Source organism: Oncorhynchus nerka, linkage group LG2 (assembly GCF_034236695.1).
Source record: "Oncorhynchus nerka isolate Pitt River linkage group LG2, Oner_Uvic_2.0, whole genome shotgun sequence".
Lineage (NCBI taxonomy): Eukaryota > Metazoa > Chordata > Actinopteri > Salmoniformes > Salmonidae > Oncorhynchus > Oncorhynchus nerka.
Window position 1 is genome coordinate 88,242,229 of NC_088397.1, and position 24,922 is coordinate 88,267,150.

Here is a 24,922-nt window from a genome sequence, read left to right on the forward strand (position 1 = left end):
ACTGTCTGTAGAAGTGAACAGGGTGTACATACATATTCAGATGCATTTAGCATACTGTACAGTGCCAGTCAAAAGTTTGGACACTTACTGCAGCAGCGGTAACACTGGGTCTTTTGTCCTGTGGCGGTCCTCATGAGAGACAGTTTCATTATAGTGCTTGATGGTTTTTGCGACGGCACTTGAAGAAACTTTCAAAGTTCTTGAAATTTTCCAGAATGACTGACCTTCATGTCTCAAAGTAATGATGGACTATCATTTCTCTGTGCTTATTTGAGATGTTCTTGTCATAATAAGGACTTGGTATTTTACCAAATAGGGCTATCTTCTGTATGCCACCCCTACCTTGTCACAACACAACTAATTGTCTCAAATGCATTAAGAAGGAAAGAGATTCCACAAATTAACCTTTAACAAGGCACACCTAATTGAAATGCATTCCAAGTGACTACCTCATGAAGCTGGTTGAGAGAATGCCAAGAGTGTGCAAAGCTGTTGTCAAGGCAAAGGGTGGCTACGTTGAAGAATCTCAAATATAAAATATACTTTGAATTGTTTAACACTTTTTTGGTTACTACATGATTCCATATGTGTTATTCCATAGTTTTCATGTCTTCACTATTATTCTACAATGTGTATATAATAGTACAAATAAAGAAAAACCCTTAAATGAGTATGTGTCCAAACTTCTGACTGGTACTGTATATTGTGGTATATATACATTCGAAATGCATTCAGTAAGATATGTTGGAATGTATTTAAAATGTATCAAATATTATTAATTTTAAAATACATTATTTTTTATATATCTCACATCCATTTATATATCTCATATCCATTGTCCTTTATCTAAAAGTATATTTAATTTTTTTTTTTAAATGATGGTACACACACACACACACACACACACACACACACACACACACACACACACACACACACACACACACACACACACACTCCTCCCAGTAATCAGGAAACTGGGAGGCTCATTACACCAGATGAAGAAGCTTTCCTTCTTCTCCTTCTGACCAACTGCACCTCATCAGGCCTGGACACACACGCAAAAAAATAAAAGAAACCACGAAAGCAAGAGAGAAAAAAGAAAGAATCTGAAATCCATCCAAAAGACATGAGGCATAAACATGGCTTTTTCATCAAGGGAGAGCTAACCAGGAGGAGATGGGCATGGCATGTGTTCGCTCCACACAATAGCCATGTAGCAGTGTATGGAGTCATTCAGGGTTTTGTCATCAAGCATTGGAGCAGTGAGAGAAGAAGAGAGAGAAGAAGAGAGAGAGGCAAACTACAGAACGGTAGCCACAGGCTCTGGGACGCAGTCGAGTCTGACGGTCTGGCAGGCTTAATGATTGATTGACTGACTGGTTGGCTGGCTGATTAGCTGACTGGCTGGCTGATTAGCTGACTGACTGACTGGCTGGCTGATTAGCTGACTGACTGACTGGCTGGCTGATTAGCTGACTGACTGGCTGGCTGATTAGCTGACTGACTGGCTGGCTGATTAGCTGACTGGCTGACTGGCTGGCTGATTAGCTGACTGACCGACTGGCTGACTGGCTGATTAGCTGACTGGCTGGCTGGTTGATTAGCTGACTGACTGGCTGATTAGCTGACTGGCTGGCTGGCTGATTACCTGACTGGCTGACTGGCTGGCTGATTAGCTGACTGACCGACTGGCTGATTAGCTGACTGGCTGGCTGGCTGATTGGCGGACTGACTGGCTGATTAGCTGACTGACTGGTTGGCTTACTGACTGGTTGGATCCTCGTGTGTGCATTGCATTGGACAGTTCCAAATAGAGAGGTACACAAAAAATGATTTTTGCTCAGTGGAAATTATACTTTTAATATGACGTGTTTTACTTTTCCATTATTTATCTATAGTCTTTCTCTCTGCATTGTTGGGAAGGAATATGGTGTAATCATTTCACTATTAGGCCACACCTGTTGTTTACTAAGTATGCGCCGAATACAATTTGATTTGATTTAAAGGAGACATGATATGGAGAGGCTCTTTTCCTCCAGCAGTGCAGGAGACATGAGGTGGAGGAGCGCGAGCTGCCAAACCCTAATCACAAACACAAACAAACAAATAGGAGCCCGGAGGTCCATCATAAATGGCATCCCTTCTATAAATCAATGTCTGCGGTGTGTGTGTGAATGATCCTGCGATGGAATATCCAGGCAGGTAGATGACTTTGGCCAGGGTTCAGACATACATGTCTGTCCGGATGGCAGTGGTATGGCCGGGCCGGTGTCCCAAATTGAGCCCTCTTCCTTTTAAACTGCACTACTTTTGACTAATGAGCCCTGTTCAAATAAAGGGAATAGGATGTAATTTGGGATGCATCCTGGGGGTTAGACCACACACGATTCACTGCACTGCCCCCTGGTGGGTCTAACTGTGACCACATACGGGTCACACTGCAGGTGAGGCCATTGATGAGCAGAGGCTTAGCGGCAGTACAGTGGCACCCTCCATAGGTTACAGACAGGACTGTGTACAAGTCTTTTGTAGGCAAGTCTTTGGTCCCTCTTCCCAGGTGTTGCTGACGCATGCCAGATCTTACAATGCCCAGATAGGTATTTTAAAGGTGGAATGTGCAGAAATCTCTCCACCATATTTCCTGGTTGCTAAAATTCGAATAGTTTGTCTAATTTCAGTTTACGTGACAAAACAGGCAGTCATAGTGTAGAGAATCACTGTACCATCTGAACCGCTGTGAAATATATTTTCCATAACTACAAATATTGTATTTTCCGCTGTTTGAAGCTGGTGTACAAAACCAAAAGTAAAAGATGCAAAAATGAAACTTAAGAACGGGAAGCATAGAACTCTTAGACTTGCTTTCAATGAGAATGACTGATCTATAACTCACATTTCTATGTGAATTTGGTTGGTTCACCCCAAAAAAGTGACATATTGCAGCTTTAAGTATCATCTAACCACAGCATATGTTATAGCAATCTGTCAGTCGATGACACAGTCAATGACGTGGCATGCAACCATTGGTTGATGCATGCAACGTCTGAGCGACCTTACTCTGGTGGTCAGCCAGAAATTACAGCAATTGGATGAGGCTGCATAAATGTAACCATTCTCAAATTCATGGACCTCAGAGCTTTGGATACAAAGAGTGAACATCCTGAATCTAAATGATAGTTTTAACCATGTTTTGAGGCTATGCATGGTTTGTTTACAATTACAATGTTTACTAACAAAGGAGTAAAACGAGCTTGTATTTTGGGTGATGATGAGGTACGACAGTTGAACTACACTAATGAGGCATCTATAAGTTATATTCTTCAAGAATCAATGGGTATATCATACATTTAAAAGTATAATAATGAATGTAGCAATTGCAGATTGGCCCTTTAAGGTACAATCTGCATTATGTACAGCTGTTTCAACTAAAGGGAAAATCTGGGATTGGTACATCTATTTTTTGGGATTTATAAGTTAATTCTATATAGCCATAAATTCCTAAGGAATATGAGTTCTACATACCTCATGACATTAGAAGTCCAATAGTCTCAGATCATAACCCAAAGTATGTTGTGAACAAACGATGTATAGTTTCAAAACATGTTTATTACTTTAATGTTCATCTCATGGACTATGAGTCCTTGCATCCATAGCTCCAAATGAAAAGTGGTTACATTTGTCCCCATTCCTTCATTGAAAACCAGGTGGTAGGGTTGCTGATTGAATAACAAAATGGCCACAGGTGAATAATCAGTGGTAATTATAGAATTACTCTAACAATAGATTACGGAAAACTACTAGGTTGCCTTGTAACACTAAGTCTAAAGTCAAGCTATGATACACTTTTGTTAACTGCAACCATATGTCCCATTGGCCTGAGATCCATGGAAGGAGAGAAACGGAATGACAACTCCATAGAAAACTCTGGCAAAACGGCCCAAATATCGCACCCTAAAAGACTCTTCATAGTCATATCACATAAGGCTTGTGCATTCATTGGAGTTTGGTGAGTAACTGTTTGGCATTTCACATTTTCTCTACTAATGTGAAACAGACCTGTCAAATGACCAAAGAGGAACAAATTAATTAATCATGATTCGTATTTCAGCAAATCCCTCTCTCGGGAACAAAATGCGTCAGTTTGACGGTGACGCTTAACCAATAACAGAGACACAGAGAATAAATAAATACATCTTTGGGAAAATTGCAAACATGTTTTTCTGGTTTGGACAATTATTTTGTATATTAACAAATTTACTTTAATCTCAATTTTAAAAAGTGCCTCTAGACAAATCTGGGTAGTGCCTCCACAAACCACCCAAACAGAACATGGTGCTGAGTAGAGAGAGTATCTGAGTGAGTGTCAGACAGTGCTTATAAGGCAGCTGCAACGGCACGCAGAAACCATTCCAACATCTAAAGAACAAACATACCCAGGCTGACTTTAAGAAGTAGACGAAAAATCTAGTAGGATGCCTTGGGGCGACTTGGGCGGCCCTCTCTCCTCGTCCCCCTAAACCCTTGATGAGCTATACATGAGGGCAATGTAATTTAACCAGATGCTTTCGAGCCAGAGCCTTCACATTGACACTTCCACAACCAACTCCCACTTCAACCTCGGCCTCAACTGGTGACGTCCCCTCGCAAACAGCAGAAGTTCGGGGAGCAAAGTGAGCTGTATCAGAGACAAACATGGGACGGGGGACGAGCTTCCCGGAGCCGACCCAGATAACATCCGTAAAGCTGTCCACAGGGTCATGACGAAGCCCACCAACCCCCGGTCCTGAGGGGACAGACTAAGAGACAGGCTGATTGAAGACAGAGATGGGCTGATTGAAGACACAGAGACTGACTGATTGAAGTGACAAGCCAACCCTAGAAGCTATCGCCTAGGTGCATGTGGCCAGGGTCTGATTAAAATCGATATGTGCTTTGTAATGGAGGGAGAACAGACACAACACAGGGACAGAGAAAGAGGTAAAGACAGAGAGAGAGAGGGAGACAGAGAGAGAGGGAGACAGAGAAAGTGATAGAGAGGGAGACAGCGAGAGAGGGAGACAGAGAAAGAGATAGAGAGAGAGAGGGAGACAGAGAGAGAGAGAGAGACCGAGAGCGAGAGCGAGAGAGAAAGAGAGAGAGAGAAAAAGACAGAGAGAGAGAGAGAGAGAGAGAGAGAGAGAGAGAGAGACAGAGCGAAAGAGAGAGAGAGAGAGAGAGAAAAGACAGAGAGAGAGAGAGAGAGACAGAGAGACAGAGCGAAAGAAAGAGAGAGAGAGAGAGAGAGAGAGAGAGAGAGAGAGACAGAGAGACAGAGAGACAGAGAGAGAGAGAGAGAGAGAGAGAGACAGAGAGACAGAGAGAGAGACAGAGAGACAGAGAGAGAGAGACAGAGAGAGAGAGAGAGAGACAGAGAGAGAGAGAAAAAAGACAGAGAGAGAGAGAGAGACAGAGAGACAGAGAGAGAGACAGAGAGAGAGAGAGAGACAGAGAGAGAGAGAAAAAAGACAGAGAGAGAGAGAGAGAGACAGAGAGACAGAGCGAAAGAGAGAGAGAGAGAGAGAGAGAGAGAGAGAGACAGAGAGACAGAGAGACAGAGAGAGAGACAGAGAGAGAGACAGAGAGACAGAGAGAGAGACAGAGAGAGAGAGAGAGAGAGAGAGAGAGACAGAGAGAGAGAGACAGAGAGAGAGAGAAAAAGACAGAGAGAGAGAGAGAGAGAGACAGAGAGAGACAGAGAGAGAGAGACAGAGAGAAGGTCTAAGCAACGGAAATAAAAACACAGACAAAAAGGAGACATAGAAGAAGAAAGAGAGGAAGAGCAGGGTGGGTGAGGGGAGAGCAGGGTGGGGGAGGGAGAGCAGGGTGGGTGAGGGAGAGCAGGGTGGGGGAGGGAGAGCAGGGTGGGGGAGGGAGAGCAGGGTGGGGGGGGGAGGGAGAGCAGGGTGGGTGAGGAAGAGCAGGGTGGGGAGGGAGAGCAGGGTGGGGAGGAGAGAGCAGGGTGGGGGAGGGAGAGCAGGGTGGGGGAGGGAGAGCAGGGTGGGGGAGGGAGAGCAGGGTGGGTGAGGGAGAGCAGGGTGGGGGAGGAGAGCAGGGTGGGTGAGGAAGAGCAGGGTGGGGGAGGGAGAGCAGGGTGGGGGAGGGGGAGGGTGGGGGAGAGCAGGGTGGGGAGGGAGAGCAGGGTGGGGAGGGAGAGCAGGGTGGGTGAGGAAGAGCAGGGTGGGGGAGGGAGAGCAGGGTGGGTGAGGAAGAGCAGGGTGGGGAGGGAGAGCAGGGTGGGGGAGGGAGAGCAGGGTGGGGGAGGGAGAGCAGGGTGGGGGAGGAGAGCAGGGTGGGTGAGGGAGAGCAGGGTGGGGGAGGGAGCAGGGTGGGTGAGGCAGGGTGGGTGGAGAGCAGGGTGGGGGAGGGAGAGCAGGGTGGGTGAGGGAGAGCAGGGTGGGTGAGGAAGAGCAGGGTGGGGGAGGGAGAGCAGGGTGGGGAGGGAGAGCAGGGTGGGGGAGGAGAGCAGGGTGGGTGAGGAGAGCAGGGTGGGGGAGGGAGAGCAGGGTGGGTGAGGAAGGCAGCAGGGTGGGGGAGGGAGAGCAGGGTGGGGAGAGCAGGGTGGGGGAGGAGAGCAGGGTGGAGGGGAGGGAGAGCAGGGTGGGGGAGGGAGAGCAGGGTGGGGGAGGGAGGAGCAGGGTGGGGGAGGGAGAGCAGGGTGGGTGAGGAGGAGGGTGGGTGAGAGCAGGGTGGGTGAGGAAGAGCAGGGTGGGGGAGGGTGGGGAGGAAGCAGGGTGGGGGAGGAGAGCAGGGTGGGTGAGGGAGAGCAGGGTGGGGGGTGGGGGAGGGGTGGGTGAGAAGAGCAGGGTGGGGAGGGAGAGCAGGGTGGGGGAGGGAGAGCAGGGTGGGGAGGGAGAGCAGGGTGGGGAGGGAGAGCAGGGTGGGGGAGGGAGAGCAGGGTGGGGAGGGAGAGCAGGGTGGGGGAGGGAGAGCAGGGTGGGGGAGGGAGAGCAGGGTGGGTGAGGGAGAGCAGGGTGGGGGAGGGAGAGCAGGGTGGGGGAGGGAGGGTGGGGGAGCAGGGTGGGGAGGGAGAGCAGGGTGGGGGAGGGAGAGCAGGGTGGGTGAGGAGAGCAGGGTGGGGGAGGGAGAGCAGGGTGGGTGAGGGAGAGCAGGGTGGGTGAGGGAGAGCAGGGTGGGGAGGGAGAGCAGGGTGGGGGAGGGAGAGCAGGGTGGGGGAGGGAGAGCAGGGTGGGTGAGGAGAGCAGGGTGGGGAGGGAGAGCAGGGTGGGTGAGGGAGAGCAGGGTGGGGGAGGAGAGCAGGGTGGGTGAGGGAGAGCAGGGTGGGGAGGAGAGCAGGGTGGGTGAGGAGAGCAGGGTGGGGGAGGGAGAGCAGGGTGGGGAGGGAGAGCAGGGTGGGTGAGGAAGAGCAGGGTGGGGGAGGAAGAGAGCAGGGTGGGGAGGGAGAGCAGGGTGGGGAGGGAGAGCAGGGTGGGTGAGGGAGAGCAGGGTGGGTGAGGAAGAGCAGGGTGGGTGAGGAAGAGCAGGGTGGGGGAGGAGAGCAGGGTGGGGGAGGGAGAGCAGGGTGGGGGAGGAGAGCAGGGTGGGTGAGGAAGAGCAGGGGGTGGGTGAGGGAGAGCAGGGTGGGAGGGAGAGCAGGGTGGGGGAGGGAGGGAGCAGGGTGGGGAGAGCAGGGTGGGGGAGGGAGAGCAGGGTGGGGGAGGGAGAGCAGGGTGGGGAGGGAGAGCAGGGTGGGTGAGGAAGAGCAGGGTGGGTGAGGAAGAGCAGGGTGGGTGAGGAAGAGCAGGGTGGGGGGAGGGAGAGCAGGGTGGGTGAGGAAGAGCAGGGTGGGGGAGGGAGAGCAGGGTGGGGAGGAGAGCAGGGTGGGGGAGGGAGAGGAGCAGGGTGGGGAGGGAGAGCAGGGTGGGGGAGGGAGAGAGGGTGGGGGAGGGGGTGGGGGAGAGCAGGGTGGGGGAGGAGAGCAGGGTGGGTGAGGGAAGAGCAGGGTGGGTGAGGAAGAGCAGGGTGGGGGGAGGGAGAGCAGGGTGGGGGAGGGAGAGCAGGGTGGGGGAGGGAGAGCAGGGTGGGGGAGGGAGAGCAGGGTGGGTGAGGAGCAAGAAGAGCAGGGTGGGTGAGGGAGAGCAGGGTGGGGGAGGAAGAGCAGGGTGGGGGAGGGGTGGGTGAGCAGGGTGGGTGAGGAAGAGCAGGGTGGGGGAGGGAGAGCAGGAGGAGGCAGGGTGAGGGAGAGCAGGGTGGGGGAGGAGAGCAGGGTGGGTGAGGAAGAGCAGGGTGGGGGAGGGAGAGCAGGGTGGGTGAGGAAGAGCAGGGTGGGGAGGGAGAGCAGGGTGGGGAGAGCAGGGTGAGGGAAGAGCAGGGTGGGGAGGGAGAGCAGGGTGGGTGAGGGAGAGCAGGGTGGGGAGGGAGAGCAGGGTGGGGGAGGAAGAGCAGGGTGGGGGAGGGAGAGCAGGGTGGGTGAGGGAAGAGCAGGGTGGGGGAGGGAGAGCAGGGTGGGGGAGGAAGAGCAGGGTGGGGAGGGAGAGCAGGGTGGGGAGGGAGAGCAGGGTGGGGGAGGGAGAGCAGGGTGGGTGAGGAAGAGCAGGGTGGGGGAGGGAGAGCAGGGTGGGGAGGAAGAGCAGGGTGGGGGAGGGAGAGCAGGGTGGGTGAGGAAGAGCAGGGTGGGGGAGGAGGGAGAGCAGGGTGGGGAGGAAGAGCAGGGTGGGTGAGGAAGAGCAGGGTGGGTGAGGAAGAGCAGGGTGGGGGGAGGAGAGCAGGGTGGGTGAGGAAGAGCAGGGTGGGGGAGGAAGAGCAGGGTGGGGGAGGAAGAGCAGGGTGGGGAGGAAGTGCAGGGTGGGGGAGGGAGTGCAGGGTGGGGGGAGAGCAGGGTGGGTGAGGGAGAGCAGGGTGGGGGAGGGGAGGGAGAGCAGGGTGGGGGAGGGAGGGAGAGCAGGGTGGGGAGGGAGAGCAGGGTGGGTGAGGGAGAGCAGGGGGTTAGGGAGAGCAGGGTGGGTGAGGGAGAGCAGGGTGGGTGATCGAGAGCAGGGTGGGTGAGGGAGAGGAGGGGGTGAGGGAGAGCAGGGTGGGTGATGGAGAGCAGGGTGGGTGAGGAGAACAGGGTTGGTGATGGAGAGCAGGGTGGGTGAGGGAGAGCAGGGGGTGAGGGAGAGCAGGGTGGGTGAGGGAGAGCAGGGTGGGGGAGGGAGAGCAGGGTGGGTGATGGAGAGCAGGGTGGGTGAGGGAGAGCAGGGTGGGTGAGGGAGAGCAGGGTGGGTGAGGGAGAGCAGGGGGTGAGGAGAGCAGGGGGTGAGGGAGAGCAGGGTGGGTGAGGGAGAGCAGGGGGTGAGGGAGAGCAGGGTGCGTGAGGGAGAGGAGGGTGGGTGAGGGAGAACAGGGTGGGTGAGGGAGAGCAGGGGGGTGAGGGAGAACAGGGTGGGTGAGGGAGAACAGGGTGGGTAAGGGAGAGCAGGGTGGGTGAGGGAGGGAGAACAAATGGGTGTCTGTGGAGACTCGTCCCCTTGCTGTTTCAACATTTAACTGGGGAGATTGAAACCGGAGCCATAGTGTCTCTCTCTATCAAATAGCCATCCTCCTGCTGGATCCCGGTCCATCTCCTCACACTCGAGGCATTTGGGTTCAATCAAAAATCTACTAGGGCACGGTTGTCTTGGTCTCTGCTGAAAGTAAATGGATGTGGGCCTTGCCCCATCAAAGCCAGTCTATACACATAAACAAGTACATAACAATATGTGTGTATACAGTAGCAGTCAACAGAAAGATAGAGATTGCAGATGTGCATGCGTCAGATCCCTTATGCTGATAAATTAGAGAAAAATGTATTGCTTTTGGTATGAATCAATGCACCATGCTAATGTTTGTGTTTGCTGTTCTCGGTTGAGCTACGATTATATCAACATTGGGAAAGTAATTAAAAAGTGTAAAAGAAGGGCCTAATTCATCTAATTTAATCTCCTTAGTTGCAGCCATTGGATGTAGTTCCATATCACACACACACACACACACACACACACATCTTGTAGTTTGGGGGATATGTGTGTGTGTGTGTGTGTGTGTGTGTAAGTTGGAGTTAGAGGCCAGCTGTTGGCTGATTGAGGTGACAAGCTAACCCTAGAAGCTATCATCTTGGTGCATGTGGCCAGGGTCTGATTCAAATCAATATATGGCCTATAATGGAGCACATCACATATCATTACATGGAAAATTACAGAAATGTGAATCCTTAAACTGCTTCCAGTCAACCCGAATCGTGTTCGCAGCTGAAACAGGGGCGGACAAGAACCAGAAATTGGCATTTCCAACACACCGACTGTGTTTTCCTATTGGCCTACTTTATAAGCCAAGTTAGATGGGCCGAATGGGCTGAAAATGTACCAGCCAATCTGGCATTTGCACGAAATGCCAGATGGCCAGTCCGGCCCTGACCTGAAAAACTCAGGGAGTGAATCATTTCCATTGGCTATTAATTGTTCTGTGTGTCACCCCCGATTTGTGATGGATGAGGTTGATGATCATCTGCCAAGCATATCATTTTGTGTTTCTGTTTCGTGTAATGAACAGTACTCGGTGGATCGTTGATGTTATGTTTGAGATCTGAATTATTGAAGTAGTGATAACCGGGAGTGTTCTTGTTTTCTTGGTTCTAGCTGTGCTTGTGTCAGGGAGCAAGCTATGGGAGGTACCCACAGCCCCCTTAGGATTTTCCTCCAACCATACAACCAGCCTGGAATGGGAGCCACAGTGTCAGTATCGCCACTTGCAGGATGGCGTCAGAATCACAGCCGACATTCCCCCAAAACTGGAGGGCAACTGGGTGTCAACCAGGCAAGTTCTCTGCATTGTTCAAAGAAATGCTCTGAATATTCACTTTTTTCTAAAATATCAGGTTCAGACAGTGTTGAGGAAGCTACTCTGAAAACATAGTTTATCAAGCTACCAATTCCTTCACACTGGAAGAAGTTAAGCTAAACTTTAAGCTACCCTTAAGAAATATATAATCTACTTAACTAAAGTTACTTTAAAAAAGTAGTTCACTACATCCAAACTACTTGGTGATACATTATCATATCTAAATTAGAAATGTCATAGACTTACAGAAGTCCAGACAGGAAATTAATATAAAAATCCTGCTTTATGTCGAGATCACAACTTATTTATCTCATGATCACGACTATGGGATGATACATTTCATTCTAACATCATGCTAGTTGGAGTTCATTATCAGTTTATAAGTAGAGAATGTTAGCATGCTAAATGTCTTTTACCTTGAGCTAAGAGTTGGTGGGCATTTAAGCCCTGAACGATGGCTGACAGGCAACCCTGTCTCCCACCTGTGTGCCACCCACAAGACCACTTGGCTAGTCTTGCGAGTGAGCGAGCTAGATAGTTAGCTAGGTCTTGTTAGCTTGTTATCTATGCTTGTTGTTAGCTTGCATAACTGGTATGTGTATAATTGTAAGGGACACTTAAAATATTTTATGGATAATATTTAATATTTAAATATAGCTCATCCACTCTGTACATTTAAATATATACATTTAAATATATACATTTAAATTATACACATATCAGTTATGCAAGCTAACAACAAGCATAGATAACAAGCTAGCTAGCTACAGTAGTCAGCTAGCTAACAACACCACCTAGCTAACCTGCTAGCTCACAAGACTAAAAAATCAAATCAAATTTTATTTGTCACATACACATGGTTAGCAGATGTTAATGCGAGTGTAGCGAAATGCTTGTGCTTCTAGTTCCGACAATGCAGTGATAACCAACAAGTAATCTAACTAACAATTCCAAAACTACTGTCTTATACACAGTGTAAGGGGATAAGGAAAATGTACATAAGGATATATGAATGAGTGATGGTACAGAGCAGCATACAGTAGATGGTATCGAGTACAGTATATAGATATGAGATGAGTATGTAGACAAAGTAAACAAAGTGGCATAGTTAAAGTGGCTAGTGACATAAGAATGCAGTCGATGATCTAGAGTACAGTATATACATATGCATATGAGATGAATAATGTAGGGTAAGTAACATTATATAAGGTAGCATTGTTTAAAGTGGCTAGTGATATATTTACATCATTTCCCATCAATTCCCATTATTAAAGTGGCTGGAGTTGGGTCAGTGTCAATGACAGTGTGTTGGCAGCAGCCACTCAATGTTAGTGATTGCTGTTTAACAGTCTGATGGCCTTGAGATAGAAGCTGTTTTTCAGTCTCTCGGTCCCAGCTTTGATGCACCTGTACTGACCTCGCCTTCTGGATGATAGCGGGGTGAACAGGCAGTGGTTTGGGTGGTTGATGTCCTTGATGATCTTTATGGCCTTCCTGTAACATCGGGTGGTGTAGGTGTCCTGGAGGGCAGGTAGTTTGCCCCCGGTGATGCGTTGTGCAGACCTCACTACCCTCTGGAGAGCCTTACGGTTGAGGCGGAGCAGTTGCCGTACCAGGCGGTGATACAGCCCGCCAGGATGCTCTCGATTGTGCATCTGTAGAAGTTTGTGAGTGCTTTTGGTGACAAGCCGAATTTCTTCAGCCTCCTGAGGTTGAAGAGGCGCTGCTGCGCCTTCTTCACGACGCTGTCAGTGTGAGTGGACCAATTCAGTTTGTCTGTGATGTGTATGCCGAGGAACTTAAAACTTGCTACCCTCTCCACTACTGATCCATCGATGTGGATAGGGGTGTTCCCTCTGCTGTTTCCTGAAGTCCACAATCATCTCCTTAGTTTTGTTGACGTTGAGTGTGAGGTTATTTTCCTGACACCACACTCCGAGGGCCCTCACCTCCTCCCTGTAGGCCGTCTCGTCGTTGTTGGTAATCAAGCCTACCACTGTTGTGTCGTCCGCAAACTTGATGATTGAGTTGGAGGCGTGCATGGCCACGCAGTCGTGGGTGAACAGGGAGTACAGGAGAGGGCTCAGAACGCACCCTTGTGGGGCCCCGTGTTGAGGATCAGCGGGAGGAGATGTTGTTGCCTACCCTCACCACCTGTGGGCGGCCCGTCAGGAAGTCAGTACCCAGTTGCACAGGGCGGGGTCGAGACCCAGGGTCTCGAGCTTGATGACGAGCTTGGAGGGTACTATGGTATTGAATGCCGAGCTGTAGTCGATGAACAGCATTCTCACATAGGTATTCCTCTTGTCCAGGTGGGTTAGGGCAGTGTGCAGTGTGGTTGAGATTGCATCGTCTGTGGACCTATTTGGGCGGTAAGCAAATTGGAGTGGGTCTAGGGTGTCAGGTAGGGTGGAGGTGATATGGTCCTTGACTAGTCTCTCAAAGCACTTCATGATGACGGAAGTGAGTGCTACGGGCGGTAGTCGTTTAGCTCAGTTACCTTAGCTTTCTTGGGAACAGGAACAATGGTGGCCCTCTTGAAGCATGTGGGAACAGCAGACTGGTATAGGGATTGATTGAATATGTCCGTAAACACACCGGCCAGCTGGTCTGCGCATGCTCTGAGGGCGCGGCTGGGGATGCCGTCTGGGCCTGCAGCCTTGCGAGGGTTAACACGTTTAAATGTCTTACTCACCTCGGCTGCAGTGAAGGAGAGACCGCATGTTTTCGTTGCAGGCCGTGTCAGTGGCACTGTATTGTCCTCAAAGCGGGCAAAAAGTGATTTAGTCTGCCTGGGAGCAAGACATCCTGGTCCGTGACTGGGCTGGGTTTCTTCTTGTAGTCCGTGATTGACTGTAGACCCTGCCACATGCCTCTTGTGTCTGAGCCATTGAATTGAGATTCCACTTTGTCTCTGTACTGACGCTTAGCTTGTTTAATAGCCTTGCGGAGGGAATAGCTGCATTGTTTATATTCGGACATATTACCAGACACCTTGCCCTGATTAAAAGCAGTGGTTCGCGCTTTCAGTTTCACGCGAATGCTGCCATCAATCCACGGTTTCTGGTTTGGGAATGTTTTTATCGTTGCTATGGGAACGACATCTTCGACGCACGTTCTAATGAACTCGCACACCGAATCAGCGTATTCGTCAATATTTCCATCTGACGCAATACGAAACATGTCCCAGTCCACGTGATGGAAGCAGTCTTGGAGTGTGGAGTCAGCTTGGTCTGACCAGCGTTGGACAGACCTCAGCGTGGGAGCCTCTTGTTTTAGTTTCTGCCTGTAGCCAAGTTAGCTGCGTTGTTCCTTGCATGCGATTGGCTGTAGTTTTGGTGGCAGCACAGAGCCTGGGACACAGGGCGCCCTAATAAATTAATGGATAATGCATGCTACTTTTGATTATCGTTTGATAACGAGAAAATTATTTTGTGATCTCGACAAAACATCTCATAAGATAGACAAGTCGTGATCTCGACATAATGAGGGAACTATTTATTTTATTCATATGTCCTCTCTGGACTTCCGTATAGACTACAAATTGCAAGAACACATCACTCTGGAGACAGATGTTATTAACAGAAGGTGTAATTAGGCATATTAAATACAAAACATTTGTTTCAAGTGAGAATTAGGCAGGTCTGATGCTGAAAAAGAAAGGAAATTCTTTCCTACGTCACCCATATTTTCTCTTCTTTTTGCAAAAAAAGTCATGTGTAGTTCCAGTAGTTAGCTACACCGCTACATGGTAAAACAGTAGTGTGTAGTTTCAGTGGTTAGCTACATCGCTACATGATAAAACAGGAGTGTGTAGTTTCAGTAGTTAGCTACACCACTACCTGGTAAAACAGGAGTGTGTAGTTTCAGTAGTTAGCTACACCACTACATGGTAAAACAGTAGTGTGTAGTTTCAGTGGTTAGCGACACCGCTACATGGTAAAACAGTAATGTGTAGTTCCAGTAGTTATCTAAACCACTACATGGTAAAACAGTAATTAACTACTGAAAACACTACCTAGAGTTGAATTTAGTTCAAGTACCACCAAGCTACTGCAAAATTTTAAATTACTAGTTGAACTACATGTAGTCCACTACTCCCCAACACTGGCTTCAAGTCATGTAACATGTCCTGGTTAACCAAATGTAATGATAAATAGGGAAGCTCTTCTATAGGCTTTCTTTGGATTTGTGAAGGTGCTGCTCAGTCTTGGTGTCCTCCCAGGTGATTCAGACATCATTGTTTGCGCAACAATTCCATATAGTGAATTGATATATCAATCATGTATCCATCCATCTATCTTTTTAGTCATTCATTCATCCATCATTTTGGTAATTCATTCATCCATCCATCCACCCAGCCATCATTTTATTCACCCATACAGTACATCCATCGTTTCATTCAATAATTTTATTTCAATCTCTTCATCCTGTGTAGATGTGAAGTTCGGCCTGGTCCTGAGTTTCTGACCCGGTCCTACACCTTCTACCCGAGCCACCTGTTCAAGGCACTGCAGCACTATTACACTGACAGCGGGTGCGAGGAGCCCACCTACTCTCTGGTGGTACGGGGCAAGCTCCGTCTACGCCAGGCGTCCTGGATCACCCGGGGTGCCACCGAGACAGAGCACCACCTTCACAAAGTGGGCATCGTCATCCACAGCCAAGGTGCCATGCACAGGCCGGCCGCCCGTCTACCCTCTGTGTGTGTGGGCCTCACCCTGGGCGGCATGGTGCCCGGGCACCTGTATGAGCTGTATAACGCCCAGGCAGGGAGGGCCTGTCTGGGTGCCCTGGGGTTCTCGATGATGGAACTGGGCTTGGTGAGAGTGGAGACCCAGCATAAGCCCCATGGAGGTCTGGTTCAGGAGCTCTTCTTTGGGGACGTGCACACGGACTGGACAAAGAGGACGTACTATCGACCAACGGGTTACCAGCAACCATTGCAGAACGCTATGGTGAAAATATGAACACTCCATTAAGATACTGTACAGTTAGGGGAGGGGGTGGTAGGGTTAGGGAATAATAATAAAGGAAAATATATTTATATATACTGTTTACAAAAAAATATATGGGGAATTGGAAATGATGCAGACAATTACATTGATGGAATCTACAATCTATCTGTAATATTAAAGCTGACCACCCCCCAAATACATTTTTAAAAAGTAACTATCCTGTACATGTGCAGTCGTGGACAAAAGTTTTGAGAATGACACAAATATTAATTTTCACAAAGTCTGCTGCCTCAGTTTGTATGGTGGAAATTTGCATATACTCCAGAATGTTATGAAGAGTGATCAGATGAATTGCAATTAATTGCAAAGTCCCTCTTTGCCATGCAAATGAACTGAGTCCCCAAAATACAATTCCACTGAATTTCAGCCCTGCCACAAAAGGACCAGCTGACATCATGTCAGTGATTCTCTCGTTAACACAGGTGTGAGTGTTGACGAGGACAAGGCTGGAGATCACACTGTCATGCTGATTGAGATCGAATAACAGACTGGAAGCTTCAAAAGGAGGGTGGTGCTTGGAATCATTGTTCTTCCTCTGTCAATCATGGTTACCTGCAAGGAAACACGTGCCGTCATTATTGCTTTTCACAAAACGGGCTTCACAGGCAAGGATATTGGTGCCAGTAAGATTGCACCTAAATCAACCATTTATCGGGTCATCAAGAACTTCAAGGAGAGCGGTTCAACTGTTGTGAAGAAGGCTTCAAGAAAGATCAGCAAGCGCCAGGACCGTCTCCTAAAGTTGATTCAGCTGCGGGATCGGGGCACCACCAGTACAGAGCTTGCTCAGGAATGGCCGCAGGCAGGTGTGAGTGCATCTGCACACACAGTGAGGTGAAGACTTTTGGAGGATGGCCTGGTGTCAAGAAGGGCAGCAAAGAAGCCACTTTTCTCCAGGAAAAAAATAGGGACACACTGATATTCTGCAAAAGGTACAGGAATTGGACTGCTGAGGACTGGGGTAAAGTCATTTTCTTTGATGAATCCCCTTTCTGATTGTTTGGGGCATCCAGAAAAAAGCTTGTCCGGAGAAGACAAGGTGAGCGCTACCATCAGTCCTGTGTCATGCCAACAGTAAAGCATCCTGAGACCATTCATGTGTGGGGTTGCTTCTCAGGGCTCACTCACAATTTTGCCGAAGAACACAACCATGAATAAAGAATGGTACCAACACATCCTCTGAGAGCAACTTCTTCCAACCATCCAGGAACAGTTTGGTGACGAACAGTTTGGTGACGAACAATGCCTTTCCAGCATGATGGAGTACCTTGCCATAAGGCCAAAGTGATCGGGGAACAAAACATCAATATTTTGGGTCCATGGCCAGGAAACTCCCCAGACCTTAATCCCATTGAGAACTTATGGTCAATCCTCAAGAGGCGGGTGGACAAACAAAACCCCACAAATTCTGACAAACTCCAAGCATTGATTATGCAAGAAAGGGCTGCCATCAGTCAGGATGTGGCCCAGAAGTTTTTTGACAGCATGCCAGGGCGGATTGCAGAGGTCTTGAAAAAGACGGATCAACACTGCAAATATTGACTCTTTGCATCAACTTCATGTAATTGTCAATAAAAGCCCTTGACACTTGTAATTATACTTCAGTATTCCATATTAACACCTGACAAAAATTTCTAAAGACACTGAAGCAGCAAACTTTGTGAAAAGTAATATTTGTGTCATTCTCAAAACTTTTGGCCATGACTGTCCATCCATTCTTCATCTGATGCTGAATGCCTTCCATGGTGATAAACTAACTAACTCAAGCATAAGACTGTGTCCCAATATCCAAACGAGCATACTATTTAGTATGTCTGGTCAATACATGGCTTCATACTACAGTATTTAGTAGGTCTGGTCAATACATGGCTTCATATTAAGTAGCGTGCCATTTTGGATGACAGTTATATTGTATAATCCTAACCATTACTATTCCATATCTATTTCCACCAGCACCACATCCACCCCTGCCCGGCGTGCGCCCTGGTCTTCCGGGCCTCAGAACAACGCCCCCCGGTGTTGCCCCATGTTCTTGCGTCGGCCCCTCCATCTCTGCATGGCCGCTGGGTGAGCCAACGCTGTGAAGCCCGGCCTGCCGTCCTCTTCCTCACCCGAGACTTCACCTTCCGCCCAGATGAGCACTCCTGGGAAGGCTTCTACCACCACTACTCGGACCCCTCCTGCAGCCAGCCGACCTTCACCCTGCAGGCCTCGGGCCACTATGCTCAGGGAGACCCCTCGGCCAAAGTGGCGGGAGGCACCGAGTTTGTCTTCAAGGTGACCCGGGTCAGTGTCACCATCCTTGAGGGGGCCACAGCCAGGGTGCTCAACGAGACCCGACCAGGAAGCTGCGGGAAGGTGGGGGGCTGGGAGGTGGGGGTGGAGCAAGACGTGACCCCCACGGATGGGTGTACCGTCTTGGGAATCAAGCTGCCACACAAGGAGTACGAGCTGTTCAAGACGGAGATGGACTATAGACGGCGCCCTCTGCTGTTCATAGGGGAGAGGCCGACGGATGGCTCCAGCCCCGACCGTCCCCAGAAGAGGCCCACGTCTTACCAGGCCCCCATGGTGCATTGTGGCGAGGAGGACACCCCCACGTCGTATCACCACACCAACCAGCTCAAGCTAGCAGCTAGTGGAGCCAAGAACCTACCATGGCAACCAAGCTTTGTCCTAGTGCTGGTCTCTTTACTGTTGCTTTGGTACGATGGAGGATCTGTTCACAGTGTATGAGGAAGAACCATGTTCTCCTCCTCAATATCAAGATAACGGCAGACCAAATAAAAGATGGCTTTTCAGGAGAGAATGATTTGTAAAGGATGGTACTCTATGTTCAGCAACCTGAACAAGTCAATCATACGACAATGACAACAGCAGTGTTGATGCCCTTGACATTGTGTAAAAGGAAACTGACGAACATTCAACAAGTGTCAACAACTGTCATTTGAATGGTATTCCAGTGAACAATACGTACAAGAAAACTGTACATACACTGACTGTGTATACAAGTTGCATATCTATCATATTATATACAGTATGTGTATCACTCTGTTTTCTTTTAAACCAGAGATGCCTTTTGGCAAATGCTTAAGGCCCATAAGAGCTCCTTTCTCTAAAGATTTATTTTCCCTTCAAATGACATAAGGCAGTATATTTTCAAACAAAACAAAGGACAATACTGACCAATAAATTCAATGCACAAGCAACCGACATTCAAATGGACTTCAGATTGTTTAAATCAGGAACTGGATACCAAAGAGGAAACGTAAATGTGTCACATCAACAGGTCCTAATCTAATGTGTTCATTTTCGATTGGAGGAAACCCCCAGCTGACAAGTACACCTATTGGACACTAGTTTACAATGCTATCCTACAAACCATACTTATTGTCATTGTTAAATTAATTGTTATATTAAAAGGGAAGATATGCTGCAATTATTGCATTGTCTGTGTGTTTTTATATGTTATGTACAGTCTGTCCTGCTTCTTTCTCATCTTTTGTATATCTTCACAAAATATATCATCTTGATTTACTAACCAGCTGCTTGAGAAATAATTTCTATCATTATTCTATAATTGGCTGTAAAATGAATAATGATTTTGACATGAATAATAATGAATCATAAGAATAATTAAGAATATTTAAGAACTGAGTGTGAAATACTCATCCTTAAGGCAAAATAGTCACTTCAGTACTAAGGTAAATGCTGGATTCTTCAATCTAACAGGCTTTCCAAACAATGGTCCAAGTTTGAAAGCCAAGATGCTGGACATGAGTGCTGCAATGTGAGAACTAACTGGCATATGGCTCACACATGAAGCATTGCTATCCAGCTCCAATTTTTGGAGCATAACTCCCTGAGTAAAACACAGAGTAATATCTGGTTGGATGCATGTTATAGCCAGCCTGTAACACAATGTACCCTACTCAGCAAAATTATAATTATTGCGATTTTGAAATATTGTAGATCATTTTTTAGCTAGAAGATCATTTGTAATAGACAGGAAACTTGGGTAACACTATAATAACTGTCATGAATTAACAATAAATCATGTATAAACAATTAAGTATTTCATTATTTGTAAACCTTTATAAACAATTATAAGCATTACAAATGTATGATGACTTAAACTGAACAAAAATATAAACACAACATGTAAAGTGTTGGTCCCTTGTTTCATGAGCTGAAATAAAACGTACCAGAAATTTTCCATAGGCACAAAAAGTTTATTTCACTCAAATGTTGTGCACAAATTTGTTTTGGTCCCCTTTAGTGAGTATTTCTCCTTTGTCAAGATAATCCATCTCTCTGACAGGTTCGACATATCAAGAAGCTGATTTAAAAAGCATGATCATTACACAGGTACACCTATAAAAGGCCACTCTAAAATGTGCAGTTTTGTCACACAACACAATGCCACAGATGTCTCAAGTTTTGAGGGAGTGTGCAATTGGCACGCTGACTGCAGGAATGTCCATCAGAGCAGTTGCCAGAGAATTTAATATTCATCATTCAATTTGAGAGAATATGGCAGTATGCCCAACTGGCCTCAGAACCACAGACCCCGTGTAGCCACTCCAGCCCAGGAACTCCACATGCGGCTTCTTCACCTGCACGCGAGCGATCTGGTCAGCATGTTACAGTGAAGATTATCATTTTGGATTGGTAGTTGACCATTTCTATTATTTTTAAGTCTGCATTGGCGTAATAAAATAGGAAAAGACTGAGGTTGTTCTGTGAAAGAACGGACGAAAGATTGAAGCTGGGCTTCGGTGGTGCAGTCATAAAAAGCCCAAGAGGAGAAGATCCATATGAGTCACTTTCAAAGGCAACATACTGTTCAGATTAACTCCTCTCATAATAGTGATGGTGGCTGCTAGACCCATGAGGTCATCGTTCGGGTTTGAGCAAGTGTACTCCAGGCTTGGATTGAAAATCTAACGAAAAACCAAGAGGGAGAGAAAAAAAGACGGAAAATGACTGGCATTTATCAGAACACTAATGTGCAGGATTGTCATTTAATGGACTCCAAAGCCTCCTAAATCCATGTTACACAATTGGGCCAATAACAACACATTGATCCACCATGGTTATGTTCCAGGATGGCTAGGAGGAGAGCAGTGATGACTGAGGAAGGCTGGGGAACGACCACATTTTATAGTCTGTTTGCGGTTTCTGTTGCGCGCCATAAAACCTGAGCGTCAGGCAAGGGCGAATTACAGGGTAACCTGTTTGCAATCAAGCCAGTGGCTCGTTAAAGGCATCCGTTAAAAATAAATTATAAAAGTGCTTTTTACTGCTCCCTATTTGGTGAAAGCGACTCCTTCCAGGGACATGCGTTGTTGCGTGCCAATTTGGCTGCGGAGTTAATTGAATGGGTTGTTCGTTGAGCAGTTGACTTTGGACGAATGTTTAGCCAGTGAGTTCTGTTAGCAAAATCAGAACCAAACCATTGTAGTGCCATTGTACCTGATGCACAATGCTAATCTAAATATGTGCTCAGACATTCAATTATCTGGAGAGCTTCACCAACTGTGGGAAAGTCTGGATTCTGAAGTGGGGTCTCCGAAAAGTGTCATACTTCGTGCAGGAAAAGAATGCTCCGTAAAATAACTAGAAAGAAGGCAAGCCAAACATGCTGAGAAAGGTTTCCTTTCAGCGAAACAGGGTTTCCAAACCTCAGACATTTCGGTGGGTTTGTCTTACTAATGCCCTGTGAGAGAACACTTGATCCAGTCTTTATAATGTACAGTCGTGGCCAAAAGCTTTGAGAATGACACAAATACTATGTTTCACAAAGTCTGCTGCCTCAGTTTGTATGATGGAAATTTGCATATACTCCAGAATGTTATGAAGAGTGATCAGATGAATTGCAATTCATTGCAACGTCCCCTCTTTGCCATGCAAATGAACTGAATCCCCTAAAAACATTTGAACTGCATTTCAGCCCTGACACAAAAGGACCAACTGACATCATGTCAGTGATTCTCTCGTTAACACAGGTGTGAGTGTTGACGAGGACAAGGCTGGAGATCACTCTGTCATACTGATTGAGTTCGAATAACAGACTGGAAGCTTCAAAAGGAGGGTGGTGCTTGGAATCATTGTTCTTCCTCTGTCAAACATGGTTACCTGCAAGGAAACACGTGCCGTCATCATTGCTTTGCACAAAAAGGGCTTCACAGGCAAGGATATTGCACCTAAATCAACCATTTATCGGATCATCAAGAACTTCAAGGAGAGCGGTTCAATTGTTGTGAAGAATGTTTCAGGGCGCCCAAGAATGTCCAGCAAGCGCCAGGACCGTCTCCTAAAGTTGATTCAGCTGCGGGATCAGGCCGCCACCAGTACAGAGCTTGCTCAGGAATGGCAGCAGGCAGGTGTGAGTGCATCTGCATGCACAGTGAGGCGAAGGCTTTTGGAGGATGGCCTGGTGTCAAGAAGGGAAGCAAAGAAGCCACTTCTCTCCAGGAAAAACATCAGGGACAGACTGATATTCTGCAAAAGGTACAGGGATTGGACTGCTGAGCACTGGAGTTAAGTCATTTTCTCTGATGAATCGATTGTTTGGGGCATCCGGAAAAAAGCTTGTCCGGAGAAGACAAGGTGAGCGCTACCATCAGTCCTGTGTCATGCCAACAGTAAAGCATCCTGAGACCATTCATGTGTGGGGTTGCTTCTCAGCCAAGGGAGTGGGCTCCCTCACAATTTTGCCTAAGAACACAGCCATGAATAAAGAATGGTACCAACACATCCTTCGGGAGCAACTTCTCCCAAACATCCAGGAACAGTTAGGTGACGAACAATGCCTTTTCCAGCACGATGGAGCACTTTGCCATAAGGCCAAAGTGATAGCTAAGTGGCTCGCGGAACAAAACATCAATATTTTGGGTCCATGGCCAGGAAACTCCCCAGACCTTAATCCCATTGAGAACTTGTGGTCAATCCTCAAGAAGTGGGTGGACAAACAAAAACCCACAAATTCGACAAACTCCAAGCATTGATTATGCAAGAATGGGCTGCCATCGACTGTAGACTACAGATGCCACGACTGTAGACTACAGAGAAAATGGACAAGGGCCAACGTGCTGAAATAGTTTTTGGAGCATCTCACCTCATCGTATGGATATGGATGGCCGCCTTTACCCCTTCATACGCAGCAGAGCCCACACATTAACCCTCGCCACAAAGCCAAACTGCTGAAAAACTTTACAACACTGTTTGTACCCATGACTTCGATAGACTTCCTCTCTCACACTTTTGCTCTCATTTCAAGCTGTTAAGAAAATCCCATTATTTTTTGTGCGCATATGAGTTAAAAACATCAGCTGCACGTCAGCTTCTCTGGCTCTGAGAATGCATCGCTATTATAAAATGTTAACTTCTTTCCTTGTCGAAACAAATGACGTGCTGTGTACGACCACAGATCTGCTGCATTATGGGTACTGTACTGGTGCCTCATCAGCTGCCAGGAACAAGGGCCTGTATATCATGACCTAATGTTAATCTGGAAAAATGGTTACATTAAGTTACTTTGAACCAACCTATTAGGTCCCACCCCCAACAGCCAGTTATGTTGTCTCCCATTGAGAAACAAGATAAACATTTTGTGGATTGAAGGTACCATAAAACAGCTACTGTTTCTATTGGCGACGCTCTAAATCACAACATCTGCTTCGAAGAGCCATCACAATGTTACTGGAAAAGCTTCAGCAGTTATTGTTCTCTCTCCCCCTAAAAAAGATGCAATGTGTGCTAGTTGTCATGACTCCAACAGATCTGGCATACCCCTGCTTTCAAATCCTATTTAGACAGTAATGGTCCCATGTATCAAAATTGTAACATGGTCTTTGCATATTTACAGGTTGAAATGGGTTGCATGCAATCGGCTTCCTCGTCAGACAAATATTTCTGGCTTTTGAGGGCCATTAAAAATGTTTGGGTTTAAACTTATGTCTGCAAAGGACAACAAATAAAATCTAAACATACGCTGTTTGCTTGTTACTTGTTGCTCAAACTGTTAGAAGCAGGAAGGTGGATTGTTTTCCCCATGTACTTGAACAAGTTACAAACAATGGTCCGCACATTGCCAATACTAATTATGGCATACAGTTAACACCAAGAAGCTTATTTGATGGTGAATAAGTGTGCTTGATGCATAGTTTAATGTAGTGCACTTGGACAGTTAATGTTTTATTTGATTTTTTTAAACTTGGAAACTCAGCCAGACCTCAGTTTTATTGAAAATACCTCAATGAGTACCAGATTCATTAAAATAAAGAGGTGATTGAGCTAGACACTAGCACATTAGAGGCGGCTGCCTATATACATAGACTTGAAATCACTGGCCACTTTAATAAATGGAACACTAGTCACTTTAATAATGTTTACATATCTTGCATTACCCAACTCATATGTATATACTGCATCCTATACTATTCTACTGTATCTTATTCTATGCCACTCTGACATTGCTCATCCATATATTTTTATATTCTTAATTCCATTCCTTTACTAGATTTCTGTCTATTGTGTATATGTTGTGTAATTGTTAGATATTACTGCACTGTCGGAGCTGGAAGCACAAGCATTTCGCTACACCCGCAATAACATCTGCTAAACACGTGTATGTGACCAATCAAATTTGATTTGACTTGACAGTTGTTGGATTAAAGTCACAACCCTCAATCAAAAGGGGGAGGACAACATTTAAACTGGAGCACAAGTGAATACAGTCCTGACCTGTGACACCTTCACAATGTCTCATCCTACATTGGATTCTGTTTCTAGGAGGACAGTTACATCTGCACAATCTCTCCTGTGACAGACATTGATTTGAATATAAATTGAGTCAGCTAGCTACGTAGAGTGACATTTGCTGATATGGGTTCAAACATCAGCACAACCTAATTTAGGATTGAATTAATTCAGGCCTAAAAGGCAACGTAGCCATAGACAGGCACTTTCTGGAACTCACTTTGTCAGAGTCTGCCGGCATTCAAATAGCTAGTGCCTTCAGAAAGTATTCATACCCCTTGACTTATTACACATTTTCTTGTGTT

The 24,922-nt window shown here is 47.2% G+C and overlaps 1 protein-coding gene across 1 annotated transcript in view; it reads left to right on the forward strand.

Annotated features, from left to right (window-relative positions):
• The window catches only part of LOC115144247 (protein APCDD1-like), a 31,278-nt gene extending 11,982 nt beyond the window's left edge, over window positions 1-19,296 (forward strand). Inside the window, exons 2-4 of the mRNA XM_029685142.2 lie at window positions 10,635-10,812; window positions 15,275-15,794; window positions 17,808-19,296. Coding sequence (XP_029541002.1) covers window positions 10,635-10,812; window positions 15,275-15,794; window positions 17,808-18,590 — 1,481 coding nt within the window. The 3' untranslated portion in view covers window positions 18,591-19,296. The remainder of the gene's footprint in view (window positions 1-10,634; window positions 10,813-15,274; window positions 15,795-17,807) is intronic.
• Window positions 19,297-24,922: the final 5,626 nt, after the last annotated feature.